Source organism: Condylostylus longicornis, unplaced genomic scaffold (genome assembly GCF_029603195.1).
Source record: "Condylostylus longicornis isolate FDR11 unplaced genomic scaffold, ASM2960319v2 ptg000110l, whole genome shotgun sequence".
Classification (NCBI taxonomy): Eukaryota; Metazoa; Arthropoda; class Insecta; order Diptera; family Dolichopodidae; genus Condylostylus; species Condylostylus longicornis.
This window is the reverse complement of record NW_026578078.1, coordinates 1,199,886-1,223,351: the sequence shown is the minus strand read 5'-3', so window position 1 is coordinate 1,223,351 and position 23,466 is coordinate 1,199,886. Positions and strand designations below refer to the sequence as shown.

At 23.0% G+C, this 23,466-nt stretch overlaps 3 protein-coding genes across 3 annotated transcripts; 1 reads left to right on the top strand and 2 right to left on the bottom strand.

Moving 5' to 3' along the window:
* Nucleotides 1–3,992: 3,992 nt before the first annotated feature.
* Nucleotides 3,993–5,122, top strand: LOC129614475 (tetraspanin-9-like). Its single transcript, XM_055529078.1, has 4 exons — nt 3,993–4,055; nt 4,146–4,362; nt 4,483–4,739; nt 4,901–5,122. Exons 1-4 carry the CDS (start codon nt 3,993–3,995, stop codon nt 5,120–5,122), a joined length of 759 nt encoding a protein of 252 aa, XP_055385053.1.
* Nucleotides 5,123–5,488: 366 nt separating this feature from the next.
* Nucleotides 5,489–16,729, bottom strand: LOC129614474 (uncharacterized). The gene is made up of 16 exons (XM_055529077.1): nt 16,708–16,729; nt 15,067–15,173; nt 14,881–14,974; nt 14,621–14,817; nt 13,749–13,905; nt 13,587–13,666; nt 10,709–10,834; nt 10,437–10,524; nt 9,795–9,874; nt 9,597–9,699; nt 6,596–6,702; nt 6,417–6,501; nt 6,140–6,333; nt 5,824–5,977; nt 5,689–5,768; nt 5,489–5,602 (listed from the first exon to the last, which is right to left on the bottom strand). The coding sequence occupies exons 1-16, from the start codon at nt 16,727–16,729 to the stop codon at nt 5,489–5,491; spliced, it is 1,788 nt and encodes a 595-aa protein (XP_055385052.1).
* Nucleotides 16,730–18,902: 2,173 nt separating this feature from the next.
* On the bottom strand, nt 18,903–21,533 carry LOC129614551 (carbonic anhydrase 6-like). Its single transcript, XM_055529241.1, has 7 exons — nt 21,392–21,533; nt 20,473–20,570; nt 20,232–20,325; nt 19,964–20,160; nt 19,368–19,521; nt 19,211–19,290; nt 18,903–19,133 (listed from the first exon to the last, which is right to left on the bottom strand). The coding sequence occupies exons 1-7, from the start codon at nt 21,450–21,452 to the stop codon at nt 18,975–18,977; spliced, it is 843 nt and encodes a 280-aa protein (XP_055385216.1). The 5' UTR covers nt 21,453–21,533; the 3' UTR covers nt 18,903–18,974.
* Between the last annotated feature and the right edge of the window lie 1,933 nt (nt 21,534–23,466).

Sequence of the window (23,466 nt, the reverse complement as noted above, 5' to 3'; positions counted from 1 at the left end):
GCTAGTTTTTATAATTTTAAAATTAAAACTATATATATATTAATATATGTAATTGCATTAAAAATACGCATGAATTATATTGCATAAATATAAGTTGGACGTAACGCGGTCAATACAAATTTGAATATTATAATTGAATTACATATGAAATATACAATTTCGAGGTATAACAATACAAGTGAAATGTAAAATTCAAAAAAAAAAATGTAAAACTAAAAAAAAATATATTAGAAAATATTCAACTAAAAATCTAATGGATAAAAGGACTTTTTAAGCAAAAAATATGTGTTTAATGCTTATATATACAAGTATATTAGTTTAACATTATTATAAAAGAATTAGTAATTCAAATTAACACTACCTTAAAATACAAAAAAAAAAAAAATTGTAAATTAAAATAATTAAATTTTGAGATAATTTTTTTTTTTTATATACTAAAAATATAGGAATATTAATTTTTTTTATTATTAATTTTGATGGTACCTAAACCTAATATAATCAAATATAATTAATATATTTTTGTAATAACATATTTTATGAAAGTATTTTAACATATCATCGTTAAATTATTAAAAAAAATTGTTATATTTTAAAATTCTTGATTGAATAGTTTATACTATAATTATCTAATTAATTTTGTCTAATAATTGATCTAATTGGAAAGAAGGATGAAAATTAAAAATTATATTGAAGTTTTGATTATTTTAAAAATTTTTAAAAATTTTCTTTTTATTTCAATTAAATGTTAAAAAATTAATTAAAGTATATAAATAACGTTTTTTCCAAAGTTCATTCTTCGGGTCTAGAAAGAAAATTGGAAAAAAAAATACATAAATAAATCGTATTTAACATTTTTGAAGTTGAATATATATTATTTTTTAATTTTATAAAATTTAAAAATAAATCATAAGTATTTGATATAATTAAGATTAAAATATGACTTATAATGTAATTTAACATTTTATATCGAACTTTAAGACAGATATAAGGTTAAATAAAGTAACATGATTTTTAGAAACATTATTTTATTTCACTTATTTACTAGTCTTGAGCTTGTGTGATAACGCAAATTTTCAGTTTCGACAGAGGGAGAGTAATATATAAATCAATTAACTCAATTGAGAATTTTCAACTTAAAACCTACAGTTAATCCATTATTAGCGAATTAGTTTTATAAAAGAAAAAAAAAAAGAGAACAAATGGTCTTATAAACATAATGCAGATATTTTTTACATTCAATTGGGGAGTTGTAACTTAGATTTTAATATATATCAAGGTCGATAAATCAAAACAATAAAATCTTCAAATTCTACATTGATAGTGTTACTACTGAAATGAATATGTACCATGTTCGATAAGTGCATTGTTGTTGTAAGTCATTACTTGTTGTAAGGACGATGTTGTGTGAATTTCTTTAGTTTATGTAATTAAATATTATAATTGGGTCGATAATGCTTATGATCCAGTAGTTGATAAGGAACTAGGGGTTGTATAGTGTTCAGAATATCTACGTATACAATTATTGTAGGATTTCCCTTTTTTTTTTCTTGTAAGTTTGTTCTTCTAATAAAAAAACAAAATATCAAGGTCTTTCTCAAGGAATTTATTTTTTAATCGTCCATTTGTTTTAAGAAACATAATTTGTTTTAAAAAATTTTATAATTATATAATAAATAATTAATCTTATAATACTATAAGATTAAATGAAATCAATCCGTTTAGTTGAAGTTTTGTACTCAATCCTTATTGATAATACCCCATCTTCCCGAGTGATGAATCTCTAAGAGAATATGGCTTATTCTTAAATCAATTTCTTCGTTTTAATTTAACAATAATGATATAATGGTAATAAGCATAAAAAAATTTATATATTTAAAAATTTTTGATTTTGTTAATTTAAATTTTATCGCATGCTAATTTGTTCGTTTTTATAACTTAATACATGTTCTAATTTTGCCTACACTAATTTCCTTCTACATTCTCCTTTACGTACTATACATTATGATTAGTTATGTTGACCAATAACCTCAAATGGTTTAAAAATTGTGACTATTAAAAGTAAACCAAAAATAGAAAAAAAATCAATAATATTTATAACAATATTCTCAAAAGAAAAATTTAAGTTTATTTTTAATTTCTATTTTATCAGAGTTATTTTTGAGAGCATGCTGTTGATTTACCTCATTTCTTTTCTTTCTTATTTTAGTATTTTTTAATATAATACACATAATTGCAATTCGTTACTTTTATTATCCTAATGGCATATTATATAAATCAGGAAATAAAATTCTTAATTATGCATAACAATTAATAATTTAACAACAGGTCTGGACATTAAGAGAGCACAAAGTGAAACAATAATAAATATGGCAAAAATTTTTATAAAAAGTTTAGCAAAATTATTAAAAAATTTCAAATTTTCCAAAATCTTTAAAATCTTTGTTAGCTTAATATAGAAAATATAATATTTTAATAGAAAGCAATAAAATTATTTGCAAAATTTGCTTCAAAGTGAGAGTGTGAAAATGGGTGTCCAATTCTAGTTTCGTAATTATAATAATTTTACTGCCTCTGCGGTGTTACAAACAGAAAAGAGTTTAATAAACTCTTGAAAATTTTCTCAAACACTTTATACAATAATGACAAAATTTGATTTTAGAGCTAGAAATCGAACTCCTTTCCATTTGATTTTTATCAAATCTCTATAGTTAAAATGACTCTTTTTTCTAATAAAACGTTATAATTTATAAAAATGGTCTTACGTTTCTTATTAACCATAAAGTCAAAATACATATTTTAACAAAATATGCTTCTAGATTTTCCAGGCTTGTACTTGGAGAGGTTTTGGCAATGTCATGAAATTGTGTGCGCGTTTTTTTTATGTAGAATGTATGTATGTACATATTTTGTTTTTCATAGGTTTTTGACCTTTTTAACTTAAATTTTCTTTAAATATTTAGTATTTATGTAAGTATATGTATTTGATTTGTTGTGGCGATGAAAAAAACGATTAAAAAAATAGAGCAGAGTGTTATAAAATTTTTGATATAACAGGGTTTTTATGAAATTTTTAAATTTTATTATTTACATATCATATGTACATGGTATTATTTCAAAAAGTGAATTGTGGAATAAAGACCGTAGTTAATGAATGCATTATTATAATGCTTTCATGCATCGTAAAGGTGTCATTTAAGACGAACAAAAACTGATTGGCATTATCCTTCCTCTACGTTTCTATTCGAGTTATGAGATCTTCCAGAAATGCGGTTTTATTTATATATTTTGATTGCTTAGAAATACGACGGGAAATTTTAGTTTGATAGACTCATTTTAAAGGAAGATTAGATTAAAGGTAGCTTTTTCATTTTTGATCATATTTAACTATGTAACGAGTGAATTTGTTTAATTTTTTTGTAATATGTGTTTGTATAAATTTTATTTAAAAATTATTAAATCAAGATTTTTTTCAAGGAAATCGAGTCCTTGACGTAAAATCTTTGTTTATTTTACATTTTCAAATTGAAAATGTAAATTACTTTTACATATTAATATTCTTGCAATAATTACATTTTAGTTTTACCATAGGGTGGCACACCATAATAAATGTAATGTGATAAGTATTTCACCCTGTTAAATATAAAAATAAAAAAATTGGAACAAATTTAATAATTTCAAACTAAATACATAGTATGAATTTATGTAGTTTATAACTAAAGATTATAGGTAAGAGTACATTAATCGTCACATAAAAAATTAAATTATTCCTATGTAATATAATATTATATATTGTGTACATATACATATAACGAAAATTTTAACACTTACAAAAATATATGTATATTATAACGGTTCAATGGAAATTTAGTCCTTATTAAGAAAATATGGTTTTTGTTTCGTTCAATTGTTGACACGATACAGACGTTTTTATCGCTTCAAGAAAAAGTTGACTAATATTTTTGGTAAAGACAAAAAATAAAAAAAAAAATAAGATGAGATCCTGTGCAGCAAACCTTTTCCGGTATACAGTTTTCATATATAGTGGAGTTTTAATGGTTTGTAGTTAAAAAAAAATTTGCAATTAATTTTAAAATTTAATCAGTAATTCTTTTGATTAACCTTAATATGTTACGCATATTAAACAGTTGTCTGGTCTTATGATTTTGATCGCATCAGTGATAACATTTTCTAACATTTACAAATATCATGTATTCTTTGATGAAGGCATTTTAAGTTTACAACTTTTATCAATGGTTATTGGTTTATTGACAATAGGAATTGGAATTTATGGACATTGGTCAGCTAGAAAAGAGTCTCCAAAACATTTGAAGGCGGTATTTTACAAATTCCAAAAATTTCTTTGTCTTCTCTTCCAAAAATATTAAACTTTTAAAATTTACAATTAATTTTCGTCGAAAGAAAATTAAAATAGAATTTTATTTTAGTTTACAGTTCTTTTAGGAATTTTTTTTATCATTGAAGTGATAATTGGAATAGCAGCTGTCGCATTTGAATCGAATTTAGGTGAATCATGGAGATATCATTATTTCCAAAGGAATATGGAAGAATTAACACCTGATGGAATCGACGCTTGGGATTTGATGCAAACTGATTTGATGTGTTGCGGAATAAAAGAATTATTTGATTGGTCTACATATAGTGTTGATCAAAATATACCATATAGTTGCTGTAAGGACGGCACCGAATGTTTAGTCAGTAATAAAAACAATTTATTTGAGGTACGATGAAGTAATTATGTTTACAAATAAATATGTATATTGAATAATTATATATATATATATGTACTTATAAATTAAATTTTATTTAAATTGCATATTTTAATATATAATAAAATACAATAATTACAACATGGTCATATCTCTGTTAATATTTTTTCCAGTTCGGATGTAGTAAAAATTTAAAAGAATTAATTAATTATAGTCTCGCTGTTCTTATGATTATCAGCTTGATTGCATCGTGCTTCGACATTATTGGAATGTTTTTCTCAATTTCACTGATTTCGGTATTGGAAAGTGAGGATAATAGTAATAACAGTGAAAAAGACGATGAAGGTCAAGAAGCTGATGCTGTTCCCGAAGATGAAACTCAACCTGAAGAGTAAATTAGTAAAATTGAATTTGGAAATACAAAAGTATTATAAATGCAGTACTAATTTAATTTTTTATTGTAAAGAACAAAACTTAATTTTTATTTTTATATGTACAATAATTAATTTTTCTTAAATTTTAGATTTATGACTTCATTTTATAGTGACGATAGTTGTATCTTCCACATTTTTAGAGTAAAAATGGAAATTTGCATCGTGTAAATTAAAGTTTTAATTTCTTTAAAATAATAATATTGAAAATATTTTCAAAATTATTTAAGGTTTTTTTAATATTTTAATAATTTTATTACAAATTTCATGTCATATACTAAAGTTAATGAAATTAAAAATCAAAAGTAAAATATTAGTTTAATGAGATTTTTAACATTGGTAACACGATCGGTAAACCACTCTATTATTCAATGGTTGAATATCACGATTGGTAAATAATAAGTTTGAGCCATTTTCATCTTCCATCAGTACTAAATTTTCAACCTAGAAAACACATACATATGTACATAAATTAGAAAATAAAAACTAAAGAATATAACAATATAATTATATATATTTTTTTCCAATACCGAATTTTCGTTCACTTCAATAACGTCCCGAAAAACAATCCATTTGACACCTTCATTGCAATTTGGTGTTGTCAAAGATCCTATAAAAATATTGTATATTAGTTTATAACTCATTTTGGAAATTGATTTTTATACCCTCATAAAAAACAAAATTCTGAAAATCAATGTTATCGAGAAGATTCGTTAAATTATCATTTAAGTCTAGTGTGCTTTCTTCATCATAATCTGTAATAGTTAGCACACTATGATCAAATATGTCGCTGATTATGTTGTTGAGAAATTCACTTTTCTAGAAACGGAAAAGTAACAAATAGATATAAGATAAGTGCTTTTAAATACCAGTAAATGCTTACACTTTTAAAATATGTATAAAAAGCTTAACAAAATATATGTATGCAAGCATAATATTATATGTATAGTAAATATGAACAATTACAATATTATATTATACCCTAAGTAATACGCCTAGTACTAATATATTATTCGTAGAATTAACATGAACTAAATGAATTTCTGCATCTTCATGTATGTAGTTAAAAGCATGTTCAGATTCACCCCAATGGAAATGAAATTGTGTTAGATTATAAGTTGTTTCAAAAAATGTTACAGCAGGATGAAAATCTGGATTTAAAAATGTTATATGAACTGGAAATATACGATATGTATTATACGAGCTATTATCGGAACTGGTGAATTTTTTATATGAAAACAAATTTCTATAAACTTACTTGATTTACCATCATTTTTCAATTCAATTTCTCCAATTGAAACGTCATAATTTTGAAAGGAGAGCGACATATCTAAATATGAAGTCTTTAAGGAAACAATAGTTTAGAATGGGTTTAATATAAAATTTTGTTTTTCATAACTTTTTAAAATCAGAAAAAAAAGAAAATATTATTTTTACCTGGCATGTATCAATATTAATTGGTGATTGATTTTCTCCAGTTTGACATAATCCAGGCCAAATATTTGGGTTATATTGTTCATCATAAATGGTTTGACATCTTCCAACTATACATTAATTAAAATCAATCTTTATTTAACAGAAAAACTTTCATGAACTTTATTTATATAAAAATATTTATGGGAATTGTACCATGGAATCGATGATAAGAAAAATGTCAAAAAATTTTTTTGCTTCATTCATGTAATTTTTTTATAACATTAAAAAATTTGCTTTATTTTCAATTTTTAAAATGGATATAAGAATTTTGTGAAGCCGAATTTAAATCGAGGCCGATGGGAGGCCGACTTTAAATCGAGGCTGAATTAACAATAAAATGTGAGGCAAATTTAATTTAATTGTAAGTAATTTTAAAATTTAATTTTGTATTTTGATCTTTTTATTGCGATACCTGAGATCAAAGACTTTGAAGTCGTAGCTACAAAGCGACACCGTTTTAGTATGATATTTTGCAATGATATCTAGCACAAGCTGTGTTGTCCAATGTTTTTTTTAAATTAATTAGATATTTTAAAATTATCTACCATATTTTTTTTAAGAAAATTGTTTTCTTTATAAAATTTTATATTGGCTAACACTTTCTCCCACATTTGACAGCATAAATTGTAATTTAAATTACAAAAAATTATCAATTCACCTATGTGTGGATATAAGGTGCAACCCGAATGCATTAATTCAAATTTAATTAGCCTTTAAAATTTTTACATTTTCAGTTTTATACAAAATTTAAGTATGTATATTTTTAACAATTTCATTCATAAATATTTAAAAATATAAATTATGTTCTGAAGTCAGAAATAACATTGATCTAAATATTTGAAATATTTTAAAATTTATTAAAAATTTATTTAAAATTTATTTAGTTAACAGTTACTTACAATTAATATTGAGGATCAGTAACAAAATTTGTAGTAAATTTATATACCGAGAACAACTCATTACTCTATTTTAGAAATTTTCAACAATTTTTTAAAATTTCTGATACAATTGATGGGGTTTTTAAAGTACATTTCCCTTTTTATAGCTATAGTATAAACAATTTAAAATACACTATATGTATATATGTGTGAAATATGACGCACAGTGTTAAATTTACTGGATTAAGTACTAGGTCATGCTTTTAATTTCTTATTATTTTATTTTAAATTAAGGACGTAAACAAGATTATAAAAAAAATTTTCATATTTTGTATTATAAACTAAAAACAATTTATTTTAATTCGAAAAGTATGTATAAATATGTATAGGCACTTTATATTTAAATTATTTCAAGATTTTAATAAAATTTTCGGTTGAAATACATATGTAAGTAAAATGTAAGTAATGATTTATAATAAAGAACAGTTATAAATATAATTTACATAATTCAATTGACGTGTTGAGGATGTATAAGATGCATGTGCATATATGTAGGTCAAAATTCATAAAGTTCTAGATAACTTTACAATTTTATATATGTACATATGTGCATCTATATTTTTTAAAAACAATGTTATACTACTAAACTAGTCAATGTAAATGAATAAATAAAAAATCAACTTTTCACGGAGATTGTCTCTTATTACTTGAAAAGTTATATAAAGGTAAATTAACTGTAAATTTTTGGTTGAAATCGAATGAAAATGGGAAAATCTTTACTATTTTTGTCTACATTTATAGTTGGCATATTATATAGTTACATGTAAAACTATGCCATTTTAAGTTATCCGATTTTTATATGTATTTTTCACAGTGTATATGATCACTTGACTTACCATAATAAGAATCAAATATTGTTGAAAGCTAAAATGGTTTAGCAGTTTCGTAATGGTTAAACTTTAAAGAAGTGTGTGGGCTATGGAACAATTGGCCTGTTTTTCATAGAAGTATACACATACTTCAGTGTTACTTTTCATGTAAGAAAAGTCTAATTTGAATTGGTATGGTACTCCTATCAACAATTATATACGAAGTGTACCAATACCAATGTAATATAATATCGTACAATTCTATCATAAAAATCTAAATTGTTTTATTTTAAATTTGCTACAATTGTGCAGTTTAAACTCAGCTAACTCTTTAATCATTTGAAAAATAATATAGTTGCAGAGATGCTCTTGTTTAAAATAAAACCAAGAAACTTTTTAGAGTTGGCGTAGTTTTGTAAAGGACCATTGATTTGTATACTGAGAAAAATTTTACCTAAATTAGATAATTTTTTTTAAAAAGAACAGACACAAACTATACATCCGATATAACACCAACCGTACTTCATATTTCGTACTCTTATTAACACAAATTTATTTTTTACTCCTTTATTTTCATTTTAAATATATTTTAAAATAGTTTTATAAATATATTATTTTCAAATTAGTTCTGCTTTTCAACTGTTTATGAAAATGAATTATATATTTGGAATAAATGAAATTTCTGAATGGGCTACAATAATTACGTTTATATATGTTTTAGTCAAATTCAAAACATTTTTCGAGGTATTTTTCGAGAAATCTTTATAGCATGTTGCGAATAAATTCTTTCTCATTTGGTAATGTTTTTATTCGAATGCCGATAAACTTGTGTCCATAAAAACATTTTTTATTCAGCTATATTTTATTTTGAAACACAAAAAATGAGTAACTCTTATATATACCTTTTAGTTTTTGTTTATCTATATAATTGAAATAATTTTAGCGCGTTTTACCATAAGAAATTGAAAATGTTTATGTTACATAAAAATAAAAATTGTTACACTGAATACTCTTTACATATACTGTGTTATATAGAATTTGCTAGTTTAGCCAGAAAACGCCTTTTAAAGTTTTTCAAAAAATTTTTCGACCTTGATAAATTATGTTAGTTATACTCATTTTGTTTGTAAAAATATATTATTTATTTAATGTAATACTAAATTTAATAAAATATATCTTAGAAAATATTTGGAATAAAACTGAAAAATCCATTACTAAAAGTTTTATAAACCGTCCTTCCATTAAGTGGTTGTATATTCCTGTAGTTGAACAAAATTTTGTTTCCTTTCTCATTTTCGAGTTGTTTTAAGCCCTCAATCTATATATAATTGAAAATTAAATTGCATTAATAATTGGGATTCAAATTATAAAAACATTTAATAAAAATATTATATTTAATAATTTAGTACATACAGCTTGTGCATCAACTTGAATAATATCACGATATACAATCCATCTGACGCCTTCATCACAATCCGGTGTTGTTAAAGAACCTATGTAAAATATTTGAATATATTACGTAAGTAAGTACATACTTGTATCTTATATTTAAAAAAAAAATAAGAATATTATAAATTTACCCTCGTATGTTAAATATTTGAAAAGGTTGACATTTGTTAATAGATCTCGAAGTGTAGACGATGACAAATCTACTGTAACTGTAGTGTTGAAAGGTTGAATATTTCGATTACTCACTCGAAATAAATAGCTTATTAGATTTTCAATGTTATCTGATTTCTGAATAAAATTATTTTCATTAATAATTTTTTTTTTTATTTTATTATTATTAAAATATTTTCATACCTGAAGTAATGCACCCAATACTAATATGTCATTTTGCTTTGAGAGATGAACTAAATGAATTTCACCATCTAATCGTTTACCATTAAATTCATGCTCAGAGCCACCCCAGTGAAAATGAAATTGTTCTAGCAAATATTCTTCTCCAGAAAACGTTACAGCCGGATTAAAATTATCATTTTTAAATATTACATAGACTTAAAATTTTTTTAAAATAATTATTTTTTTTTATTTTTAATTATTGGATTAATTTACCTGTTTTACCATCATTTTTCAACTGAACTTTTCCTATAGGTTCATCATATTGCTGATAATATAATGCATATTGGTTTGTATATGAAGCCTTAAAAGAATTGTTATTTTTAATTTTTGTAATATTTAAAAATGAAGTAAAGAAAATAGAAAGTTCTGCAGCATACTCGTGAACTATCAAAGTTTTGATATAATGAAAATTATTTTCATTTTAAAATTTTTATTTCAGTTCATATAAGATTTCGTTATTTGAAAATATTATATTTTATTCTTACTTTACTTATGACAAGATTAATAGGAGATTGCATCCCTCCATTCTGGCATTGTCCTGGCCATACATCAGAATCATCTTGTTCATCATAGATTGTTTGACCACTAATAGCTTCGAATAAAAATAATACCTTATATATTTACGATATCATCACTATTGTAAGCATAAATTTTCAAATATTTAACGTATCTATTTAAAATCAACAGCAGTGAATTTTAATCCATTTCTCTTGATTAATTCAATTTTTACTTCATAAATTAAATAATTAAATTTCTCAATAGTTTTACAGAGATTTTGTGCAAAAACTACATAATTAATAGCTTCATTTAAAGAATTGATAAAGAATTAGACTCTGGTTTAGACGTTGGCTTAGGTACTATATCTAGTTGTGTGTCTTACATACGTATTTATTATAATTTCTCTGAATTCGTTATAAATAATTTTTAGAATTTTGTTATATCATACATGTACTTACAAAAGCCGTTTAGTAATATTGATAGAATTACAAATAGAACTAAAAAATTTACTTTTGTCATTTTTTGTATAATTCTAATAAGTTTATGATTGTTATAACCGCATCGATCGCTAAAATGACTTTGATTTTCTTAAATATTCCTTAAATTTTATATACTAATACGTTTCTTTCGAATAAAAATTTGAATTTTCAAATGAATTCCAAATTTTTATTTTAATTGTTATGTTAATTATTTGTTATAAAACAATGTAATTTTATAATTCGTATTGTTTATTAAATATATTTTGCAAGAAAATTAGTTAATTTAAATATTGTTTTTATAAAAAACTAAAAATTAATAGTTTATTTAGTATTTCTATTATAATATTTGATAAGAAAAATAATTTGATGTGGTCAGCACATAACCGCAAAGTGTATTGTCTGATTTAGCGATCACCTCTCCAACATTCTTTTTAAATTTTAAAGACTTTACTCAACTTTTAGTTAACACACCTAAAGCGCTCACTTTATGCCATTCGAAAAATTTTTCAGTTAGTTCCAATAGCAAACACAATTTAAATATGAAATTTCGAGAAATTCCGTCTATTAGTTCCTTTGAGCCCTGATTTTTCCAAAAAATTTATATAGATTCATTATTTTAACACCGTGAACTTAAATATTAAAATTCCACTTCCCGATTCAGCCGAACTTGAGTGCACAAACACGTGTGCACAAACAGAGACAAACAAACCGGCATCTTATAAAGAATATTTATGTCGCTACCGTAGAGAAGTGCGTTTTTATAGAAAACTCGACATGCAAAATTTCGTGCCATCACATAATTTGAATGCAATGTGCACGTTAAAAATCTTCATATCGGGTAATATGTATATGATTGTATGTTGTATGCAATATTAATTTAAGAGTGTGCACTATTTAAAGTTCAACATTTATTTATGTGTATAATATAGTATTTAGTATTTATGTATGGAAATTCTATGATAATGTGTGTATAATGTATATGTAGCATTTGTAATGTACAACTGTTATATTTACTTTTACAGTCAAGCTGTTAGTTTCGTTGTACATAACTTTCCAAAATTTGTAGAACATTGCCATAAGTTTCAAAAAATATGTACATAGATGTAATATTAAAAATTTTATTTTTTATGAAATATGTTCCATAAATGAGAATAACAAAAAATTGTGAAGAATCTAACTGCAACAAAATTTATAATCTCAAATGCGTATTTAAACCTACATGTACTATTATGTACGCATAAGAATATACTAATATAGTAATTTAGATTTTTGTATACAGAATTTGCTACTGACTAAACAGTGAAAATTTCATCATTCAGCAAAACAGATGGGAAAAATGAAAACAGGGGCTTTTACCAAATTAAAGATTTAATATTAATTCCGCTTTTTTGAATTTTGATACATTCATGCAGAGTCTAATATTAATTTTAATAGTGTTTACCACTGTATATGTCAAACTAAAGTCAAATTCTAGTGAACTTGATAGATATCTGCAGAATAAATTTTAAGTATGCGCTCAATCTGAAAGAATAAAATTATTGTTAAGAATTTTTAGACAAAAAGAAGAATTCAAATTTGAATAACACATAAGTAGATTTCAGCTTTTTTTTCAGCATGAAGTTTGTTTACCGAATTGCTTATGAAAAAGTAGAATGCAAACCTGACGTCAGCAGTTAAAAAAGATTGGTAGATGTTCATAGTCAAGAGGAAGAAAAATAACAAAAACTAAACGTGTGACTTGAATAACCTACCATTCTCTAGACTAGACGGACGCTCTTCAAACTGGTATTAAAATTATTAAAGCGAAATATGCAACTTTATAAACCATGGTTATAAAGTTACAACATGTTGTAAGCATCTCCTACTTTGTTAATCTTCATGTTAAAAATATTTTAAAATAAGTTTTAAAAGAACCCTGTCGTATATTAATTATTTAACTCCATGGTTTTAAAAGCAAAATTAGAAAATGTGCATACTTGTGGTTTCAAATAAAATAAATTAGTTGAAGATTTTTTAGATATTATAATTTATGTTTTATTTTAAATACTTAATTGATGACATTCACTATTTTTATAAATCATGATTTTAATTAGCTTTGTGTGATATTTAATTATTGTTTAATTAAATAATATAGTTAAATCAATACAAATAATGTACTCGATTATTTGGATTAAAACAATTTATTGGAAAAAAGTTTTATAAATAGTCCTGCCATTAAGTGATTGTATATTTCGGAAATTAAACAATATATTGTTATTTTTCTCATTTTTAAGTTGCTTTAAGCCCTCAATCTATAATAAAAAAAAAAAACAAACAAGAATACATTATTGTTTTAACAGTAAAAAAATTTTGAGAAAAATATTATATTTAATAAATAATTAATTACAGCTTGTCCGTCAACTTGAATAATATCACGATATACAATCCATCTGACGCCTTCATTACAATTCGGTGTTGTTAAAGAGCCTATCATACAGAAATATATATGTATGAGTATATATATGTATATATGTATATACAAGTAAAATCATGAAAAGTTTTTGTATACCTTCATATGTTAAATATTTAAGCAGATTAACATTCTGTAGTACATCTCGTAGAGAAGTAGATGAAAAATCCAATGTAGTTGTAGTATTAAAATTTTGTATATTTTGTGTACTTGTACGAAATATGTTACTAATGGCATTATTAGAAGAATCCGTTTTCTGCAAAAAATTAATTTTTTTTCACAAAATTATGATAATGTACACATGTAGATGTTTCAATAATATTATAGATTCCGTATATTTTTGCTATTTATAATTGTTAAATTCTTATTTATGTAGAACACATTCATATGGGTTTTCACTGGTTAATGCAAAAGGGCATCTGCTGATATAACAATGCAGATACATCAGAGTAAAACTTCGAATATTATAAAAACAATTATTGCGTAAAAAAAATCCTATACTATAGTGCAAATTTGCTACAAAAAACGTAATAATTTTTCTCGAATAAAATTTGAAATCAAATCTGATTAAAAAATAATAAAGAAGATAGAAATATTTTATGATAATAGTAATTATAGTAGTAGTTACAATAATAATTACTTTCTATAGAATTTCTTGTATAAATTTTTTTGCAATAGATGCTTAATTATTTCTAAACAAATTTTCCAAAATACTTTCGAACTATTTAAAAATATCGAATATCCAAAGTACTTTCGAAATGAAAAATATTTGTTTGTCAATTCTTTCAAGTTTTGCATAAGAAATTTTTACAGGTCATCCACTAGTTTTTATTTGTTGCACTAATGCATTAATGAGAGAAAACCCCTTACAATATTTCGGTAATAAGTGATTTCAATAATTTTTCAATAAAATTGTACGAAATTTATTTAAAATTTATATGTATTCAAAAATTTTTAAAATATTTTCATACCTGAAGTAATGCACCCAATACTAATATTTCCTCTTGCTTCGAAAGATGAACTAAATGAATTTCACCATCTAATCGTTTACCATTAAATTCATGTTCAGAACCACCCCAGTGAAAATGAAATGAATCTAATAGATATTGTTTTCCTAAATATCTAACACCAGGCATAAAATTTTGAGATTTTTGAAAGTCGACAACAACTTTAAAATATTTTTGAATTATTAATTTTTTCATCTAGAGATTTATATAAACGTTAGAATTACCTGATAAGCCATCATTTGTTAGAGTAACATTTCCAAGTGGAATATCATATTGTTGATAATTCAATGCTAGTTGATTCATATCTAAATAAATAGCCTTAAAAATTTTTTCATTTTAACAAAATTTTAATTGAAAAAAATGTAATTAAATTAAAAAACATAATATATTACTAAATATATTTTTCTTACTTTATTTATGACAAGATTAATTGGTGATTGTTTCGTTCCATTCTGACATGCTCCTCCCCACACAGCAGGATTATTTTGTTCATTATATATTGTTTGACCATTAACAACTTTGAATTCATTGTAAATATGAAATAAAATTAAAAATATATTGTAAAAAAATGTATGTACGGTTGATTAAAAATATTTTATATTTATTTGAAATTTATTCGATAATTGCGGAAAATTAGCAATTAAAGAGAAATTTGATCAAACGTTTGTATATAGTGTGCGTCTACAAATTTTTTGTAAAATATATTTAAATTGCTATTTAATTATATATAAACAAATGTTTGCGTTCATATGTACGTAAATGTATGACATGAGGTTATACTGAACGATATCTAAGCGGTAGGTAAATAAAATTTTAAAATTAAAGAGTTGAAAAGGAAATATTTAACTTATATAGCGCATTTTTTTTTCATAATTTGATATTAGTTCCGAGAATTGCCGTCCCCAATTTCCTGAGAATTCCCGGGAAAAAACCAGCAAAGGAAAGTTGATTTTTACTTTAATTTGTTTTTTAATTACTGCTTAATCAAAAACAAAATTTCCCTGGTTTTGAAATGGGTATTATTGTTTTTGAAAAGCAATTTCAAGCAATTTAAAACAGAAGTTAAATGAGAAATAGAATATTCTTAGCAAAGCAATTTAATTGATATGGGATTAGTAAGGAGAGCTGGTCCCTAAACTTAAAAACAAAAGGAAGCACTTATGACAATAAAAACCACTTCTACACGTAAACAAGCGTAGTTTTTCTACATTAGCAATATTGTCTCAAAAAACAAGATGATTGAGAGATTAATCAATTGACTGCTTATCCGTTTTTAAGGTATATTTTTTGATAGAATAAATTTTAACAATTAATTCAAATTTGAAGTTAAATTAATAGTTTATAGATTTGTGTATAATTCAAGAACGAATTTATTCTCTATATTTCATGTTTATATTATAATTATTTTTATTAATTTTTTTTACTACAAGATGAACCAAATTGAATAAATTGACTTCAATTGATTAATAATAAAATATTACATTATTATTATATTTACAATATTTTTATTATATTAGTAAATTTTTTTAAAACAGTCTTATAGTGTATTAAATATTATATTAAATTTATAATGTTATATAATAAGTGTTGAAATAAATAATTTTTTTCTCTCGGGAATTCCCAGTATTTCCAGGAACTGAAAAGAAGTTTTCGAATCCCGGAAGATATTTCTATTCTTCATACTTTTCAATGTTTAATGAAAATATTTTTAAACAGTTTATTCATTAGCTTTACTTTAATTTATTTATGTACTTATGCAAATTTAATTTTATTTAAATTTTTAATTCACAATAGTAAAATTAATTTCCTTTCTGATTGAAATAAAATTTGTATTTAGATTTCACTTTTTATAATACTTACAATAACAATTTAAGAATGTTAGTAATATTATTGAACAATTTAAAAATTGTAATTTACTCATTTTAAAAAAAAAATTTCTAATAAACAATTTTTTTGTATTTTGCCTTAAATATTTTATACAACCACGATTATTCTGATTGCCAAGAAAATTCTAACTTCTTTAAGAGCCATTAATTTTCTTTTATACTTACTTTTGTATACACTACCTATCATTATTATATTGCCACCTATAAATTTTAAGAAATTAAAATTAATGTATAGAATCAAAAGCATTTTTATATACATTCATACATTTTTATTCGGAAAATAAATAAATTAAACATTTTTTCTTGATATTCATAACTGTAAATATTTTTATAAATATTTTTACGTAATAAGACAGTTAGATATCATATATATACGAACGAACAAATTATTTTTTAGTTTTACGAGCACAATAAGGAGCAATAAATTAACAAATGACAATAATTATAATTGTTCAAATATAAAAAAAGTTTCATAAGGGAAAATATTTTTTAAAATTTTACAGGGACTTACATTTAATTAACGTTCTTCTAAAACCTAAATTAATATTAACATATAGAACAGGAAATTTAAATATCGGGATGAAAAAATTGATCTCAGAATGAAGTTAAATGAAAAAATTTTAAGGTCAGATTAAAATGATATGATTTTTAAAAATTTTCGTACTTGTGGGTTGTAATTAAAATTAAGAATTAATTCAATATACATATGAAGGAGATTAAGGTTCATGCATATGCAAAAATTTTAACTCTTAATATGTATTAAAAATTTAAAACAGATTTATATTAAAAATAAATCTGTTTACTTCGATATCAGAGCATGTGATGGCACTAGAATTATAATTTCAGCTTTACACCGGCCGATTTTTATTCAAATAAATGAATTATGTATATGAATTCAAAAATATTGATTTGTTGCAACGTATTCCCCATAATAATTTAAATTGCAGTGTAATTTATCATTTTTTGAAGATCGTAGCAAAAAGTTTTAGTTCTTGTTATTTATTTTAAATAAATTTATGGCAAAAGGGCAAAATATTTTCAAATGGAATTAGAAACACAAGATTAATAACAATAATAATATAATTTTCAATGCCAATGATATCGAAATTTCATTCAATCCATAATTTTAACTGCAAAGGCTATAAATCTATATATCAAATTTAAAAATTAAAATCTTCTATCACTTTACATCTTAAAATGAAAATTGCATGTTAAAATAACTTGTACTATTATTATAGAATATAAATTAATAAAATGCAATGATTTCAATTATCTTAAATATATAAACGTATGTACAATATACGGTAAATACAATATAAAATTTTCTGTTAACATAATTACAAAATGGACTGTAGCCCTTATTATCGTTTTTGTTTTTTTTATTGTAAGGTAATTTAAATAAGATTATATAGTTGTTATCATTATAATTTTAATTAAAATTGGCCAAATACATGTACATTACGTTTTTTGCTTTAATTTTGTGAAAAGTGTCAACTTTTTGATTAAAAAGCGAAATTATTGGTTTTTTGATTATAGATAATAAAAAAAGTTGTACATACAATGTATGTATGAATGCAATATTAAGTTATTGCATTCAAATCTAAATCAAATATTATTGCATATTGGAATTTGCTGCAAAAATTTGACATTCTATGTAAGAACATAATTTCATTGTATATACAATATTTATGAGGAATGCAAAAAAATTTTATTTGGAAAAAAAAAAACTACAAATTAAAATTATTATTTGCTATATGAAATAAATGCTATAAAAATTTGAAAAAAAAAAACTATTTCTGTGGTTCCAAGCACAAAATTGTTTTAATAGAGTTTTGAAGTTCTATTCAATTTTAAATTTTATTTCAAATTATTATTTTCTATATATAGTTTTATTTACATTCCTGTCAAAAAGCAGATAAATTTTCATTTCGAAGTTAGAGATTAAAAGTATAGAAAAAGTTACAATTTCTGAAAATTTGGATTTTGAGTTTAGTTTTCTTAAGAAAGAAATTTTCGAATTAATAAACTTTTCACTATAGAACCACTCACATTTACCAATTTTTAATAATTAGAAAGTGCCGAAAAGTATTTACTAGAAAGAGAAAGTGAAAAAATTTAGTGGTATATTTTCGTTTATAGATTTTCCTAGGTACCATGCAATATTCACATAGGCAAAAGAAAACTATTCTCAAAATGCCTTCCAAGTTCATTAAAATTGAATTTTAAAAAATGGTTTTTTATATAATATTACCTAATAAACCCTGAATTTTGAAAAAAAAGAAACGATAAAATGAATGAAAAAATGGTCGCTCTAATTGAAAATTATTATTTTTTTTTTTTATTTAAATCACAATATTCGTTTAATTTCTTTTCAATATGTATAAAATGCATATATATTCTTAACATTCTTCTTTATAGCTCACTGAAGTTATTTACAAGTTATTTCGATTTCTTAATCGAGAAGTACCAAGATAAAAAGCTCTTAAATACGATTTGTAAATAGTTCTTCCATTTATATCTTGTAGTTCACGGTTATTGTATCGTAAAATTTCACCATTTCTATCTTCGAAACGATTACTTAATTCTTCAATCTGTAATCAAAATTTTGAATTATTACAAAAATTTCTTTCAAATTTTAAAATATAAATGGAAATATAATATGACTTACCATTCTTTTATCAACTTTAATTAAATCTCGGAAAACAATCCATCTAACACCTTCCCCACAAACTGGTGTTGTTAAAGATCCTATTATATACATATAGATATATATTTATATATGTAACAATTAATTTTATATAATAATATTTTATAAAGTCACTTACCTTCATAGGTTAAATATTTTTTTAGATTAATATTATCTAAGAGTTGTTTCAAATTAGATTTTATGTACAAATAAGATGATTCCTCAAATTTTGTTATAGTTTTTAAGCTTTTCCGAAATATCTGACTAATTATGTTGTTGGAATAAAATGTTTTCTATATATTATATAAATTAAAATCAATGAGAAAATGCAGTTTCTAAATCTTTTGCAAAAAAAATTATGTATGTATGTATACGAGTATTAGTATCCTTTTAGGGGAATATAACACACTAAACGTTTAAAGTTCTTCAGTGTAGTTGAGAATACTTTTTAAATGGTACTGTATTTTTTATTGAAATTCCGTTACATGGAACAGTAAAAATTAACCTATATATGTATATAAACATTTAAAGTTTATTTTCAATATAAGAATGTGAAGGCAGATACCGGAAGTAATGCATAATTAGAAATATATATTACTCGTATATATACTTAAAGTATCATATAATACGTTTCGAGTGTTATATTCCCTTAAATGGAACGTTATAATTAATGGCATGTTCGCATTTTCATTCTATACCATATTACACTCATTTTCTAGAATACTTAAGACTTACTTTAAGAAGAGCTCCTAAAACCAAAATGTCTCTATTAACTGGATCCTGATGAACTAAATGAATTTCACCATCATATAGTACACCATTGATTGCATGTTCTGAAGCATGCCAATGGAAATGAAATTGTCCCATTTCATATTCTGTATTATTAAATTTAACAGTTGGTAAAATACGTTGATTTAGAAGTGTAACGTAAACTGAAAAATTTTTTTTAATAGAACGAAAAATTAATTTTCTATTTCTTTTCATAATATAAACGTAGATATACTTGTTTTTCCATCGTTGTATAATTTAATAAAACCAATACTTTTATCATAATCTTTAAGATCAAATGTTAATTCTCCGGATTTTGTAAGCTCAGTCTACATTTTTTCATTGTTTTGTAAATAAGTAAACATGTAATATATAAGTAAGTTTTGTTTTTTTAAATAACAGTTCAAATTTTCAAAACAAAAAGCAAAATCTTAATACAAATTTTGAATAAATGTGAATTCCGAATAAAGACTAACCTGTTTTTCGATAAGGTCAATAGGTGATTGTAATTTACCAATTTGACATTGACCAGACCAAACATTTGGATTATTCTGTTGATCGTAAATTGTTGCAGCTGTATATAAAGAGAATTAAAGAATTTATAGGATTATTTTTGGACTTTAAATTAGCAGGTTTTAAAATTTAAATTCAAATTTTTTCAGTTTAAATTTATTCTTGATACTTTTATATAAGATTGTTAAGGAACAAAATATTAATTTCTGAAATGGTAAGCCACACAATATTGAAAAACTAAATTTCATAAAATAATAATAATAAATTTTGAAATATTGTTGAAAAATTAGCATTCTAGCATAATTTACTCCCTGCTAAAACACAATTAAATTACATATTAACTATGAAACGAGCAGTTTCAATGAGTGAAAAACATGATTTTTAAAAGTCGTATGAAATTAATTCGCAATTAAAGAATAATTAGGTAAAACGTCTTTGATTAAATACAATTGTTAGGTTTTGTGCAAACACACCTTAGATTATCCCATATAGAATTACACCAAATTTACATTTGAAATTAAATGAAAATAAATTTTTGAAATTATAAAATAAAAATTCTAATTTTGTATAAATCAAAATTAATTTTATTTAATTAGCTATTTCATTTAATTTTGTACCGCACTCATCACTTACTTATTTTATTTTAATTGCATACAACTTTTAAAATATTTTTAATGTTTTATTTATATTATAATTTTAATTTTAACTTTATTATAATTTTTCATCCATCTTTAATAAAATTAATTAAATATTCTTAAAATACCACCCCATAGTTTTAAAAACAATCACAATATTTCGATATTTCAAACACAATTTTTATTAATAATTTTATATATTTAAAATATTTTTTAATTTTAAATTGAAAAATAATTTTGTACTTACAAGAAATATTAGAAAATAAAAAAACCAATAATATTATATTAAAACAAAGTAAGGCTTCCATAGTCAACGGTTTGATGAAATTTATCTTTTTAACAGAGACTTTCACAGGGCGAATTCAAAAGATCACTTTTTCATACTTTAATAGCCGGGTTTTATCTAAAGTTGTTCTACGATTTGATTACCTTTTATATATATTTTTCAATAGAATTTGCTTCAAATTTGATTGAAGGCTCATCATTATCATTAGACATTTTAATAAAAACAAGAAGAAAAAATAATAATGAAAAACATTTGCATTTTTACTTTTATAATTAAAAACAGCTTGAGAATGCATAGGTAAAGTACAATGCAAATTTTTATTTGTACATACTCTAGGAAATCTCAAATCAATTGTCGTGTATGTTACGGAATAAGAAAAAAATTCATTAAGGTTATATGCTGTGGAATATTGGAAATTTTTTAAATCAAATTAACTTGGCTACAATTGTTGCTATATTCTTTTTAAAATGCATAAACATCATTATGGTATTAAATTAGTAAATCAAGCTCAAATATTCAAAAATTTTTCGAGTGTTAAAAATTTACTAAGAGAAAATTCTTTGTAAAATTTTAATTCTACACTTTTGAATTTAAATTTCGTTTTAAATTCTTGTTTAAGTTCCGAATAAGTAGAAAATTTTTTAAAATTTTATTGGATTCCATTTAATTCGTCTTGTACATATATGAAATAATTTTATTTATTAATTAAAATTTTTTAATATTTAATTAATAAAAAAAAGAAATATTTTTATATTACTTCACCAAAAATTTACCAAATTCTTTTTTATAGAATCTTTAATACAGCTAGTATTAATGGGACTTTACAAAAATTTTATTTAATTAAAATTAAAATTATCCAACCTCATATAAAATAATTATTCGGGATTTCTGTGAACTTTTTATCATGTTGTATACATTAAAAATAATAAAGATTGTAAATATAATGTAGTAGAATATTTCACAACCGTTTTAGGTACGTTTGCAGTAAAGGTCGTCTATAAATAGGTAATGAATGAATATTAATAAAATTAACTGAAATTAAAAATCAAGTCTTATCTTAATTTCTTTAAAAAAAAACAAAATAAGAAACCAAAAACGTAAGGCAATAATATTTTATTAACTTATATGGGTATGAAATTAACAAAATTATAAATTTTCAAAAAGTACCGATTTCCTTTAGTATATAAAATTGAGAGTAATAATTTAAAAAAAATAATTAAAAAAAAATAATAAAATATTTATTAGAATAATTGAATTTAAGTATTTAAAGAAAACTCACTGATAAAATACGATTAGACTCATGTTAAACTTTGCTTATACAATTATTGTTAAGCTGCGTGTTCAATTCTTTGCTTAACGAGTGTAATTAAATTCAGTTCTTATACAGTCAAATTTGTTTCAAAATGCATTGTTGTTGCAGCAAAATTTCTGGTCGTAATTTTAGTTTTGGTAAATAAATTTCGTGTAATTTACAAGAGTTATGAATTTATTTTGTATATAAATCCTGGTCTCTTGATAATGCTTTCGTTAAGGTCTTTTAAATTTTCATAATATACATACATACATAATATACCATAAAACAAAATAAAAATTATTGAGAAATATTTTTCATAGTAGATCATAGAGTATAAAAAATACGCGCCGTGATGTTCTGCAATATGCGACATCGTTTTGTGTTTACACAATTGCTTCTACTATTTTATACTTATAATACTCAATAGTCGGTATAATGCAATACAATCTGTAATCCTTTTAATAAATAAAAAAAAAATATTAAAATAAATATTAAAATAAATATTAATAATAATTTAAGTATATATATAAAAAATATTAAAATATTTTTTATATATATACTTAAATACTTTCATTCACGCGGCGTGTTCTTGCGCAAGCTATAATTGTAGTTTTTATCACGAAATAACGAAGAAAAAAAAAACAAAGTTGACTTTATTTGTTTAAACAGTTGATGTTGAGGCAAAACCAGACAGTTGAAACAAATTAAGGTGTTAAGTTAAATAAATCTATATGTGCAAAAT

Bases quoted from the DNA above. Each gene is read 5' to 3' on its own strand.
- LOC129614551 (XM_055529241.1), bottom strand. From the start codon at position 21,452: ATGGAAGCCTTACTTTGTTTTAATATAATATTATTGGTTTTTTTATTT. The intron at 20,571-21,391 runs GTAAGTACAAAA...CTTTATATACAG, and splicing joins TTTATTTTCTAATATTTCTT to CTGCAACAATTTACGATCAA. The intron at 19,522-19,963 runs GTAAGTCTTAAG...TATAATATATAG, and splicing joins TTTTAGGAGCTCTTCTTAAA to AAAACATTTTATTCCAACAA.
- LOC129614474 (XM_055529077.1), bottom strand. From the start codon at position 16,729: ATGATAGGTAGTGTATACAAAA. The intron at 10,525-10,708 runs GTAAGAATAAAA...AATTCTTTTAAG, and splicing joins TTAATCTTGTCATAAGTAAA to GCTTCATATACAAACCAATA. The intron at 6,703-9,596 runs GTAATGGATTTT...ATTAATGTATAG, and splicing joins GACGGTTTATAAAACTTTTA to TTGGAAGATGTCAAACCATT.
- LOC129614475 (XM_055529078.1), top strand. From the start codon at position 3,993: ATGAGATCCTGTGCAGCAAACCTTTTCCGGTATACAGTTTTCATATAT. The intron at 4,056-4,145 runs GTTTGTAGTTAA...CATATTAAACAG, and splicing joins TATATAGTGGAGTTTTAATG to TTGTCTGGTCTTATGATTTT. The intron at 4,740-4,900 runs GTACGATGAAGT...TATTTTTTCCAG, and splicing joins ATAAAAACAATTTATTTGAG to TTCGGATGTAGTAAAAATTT.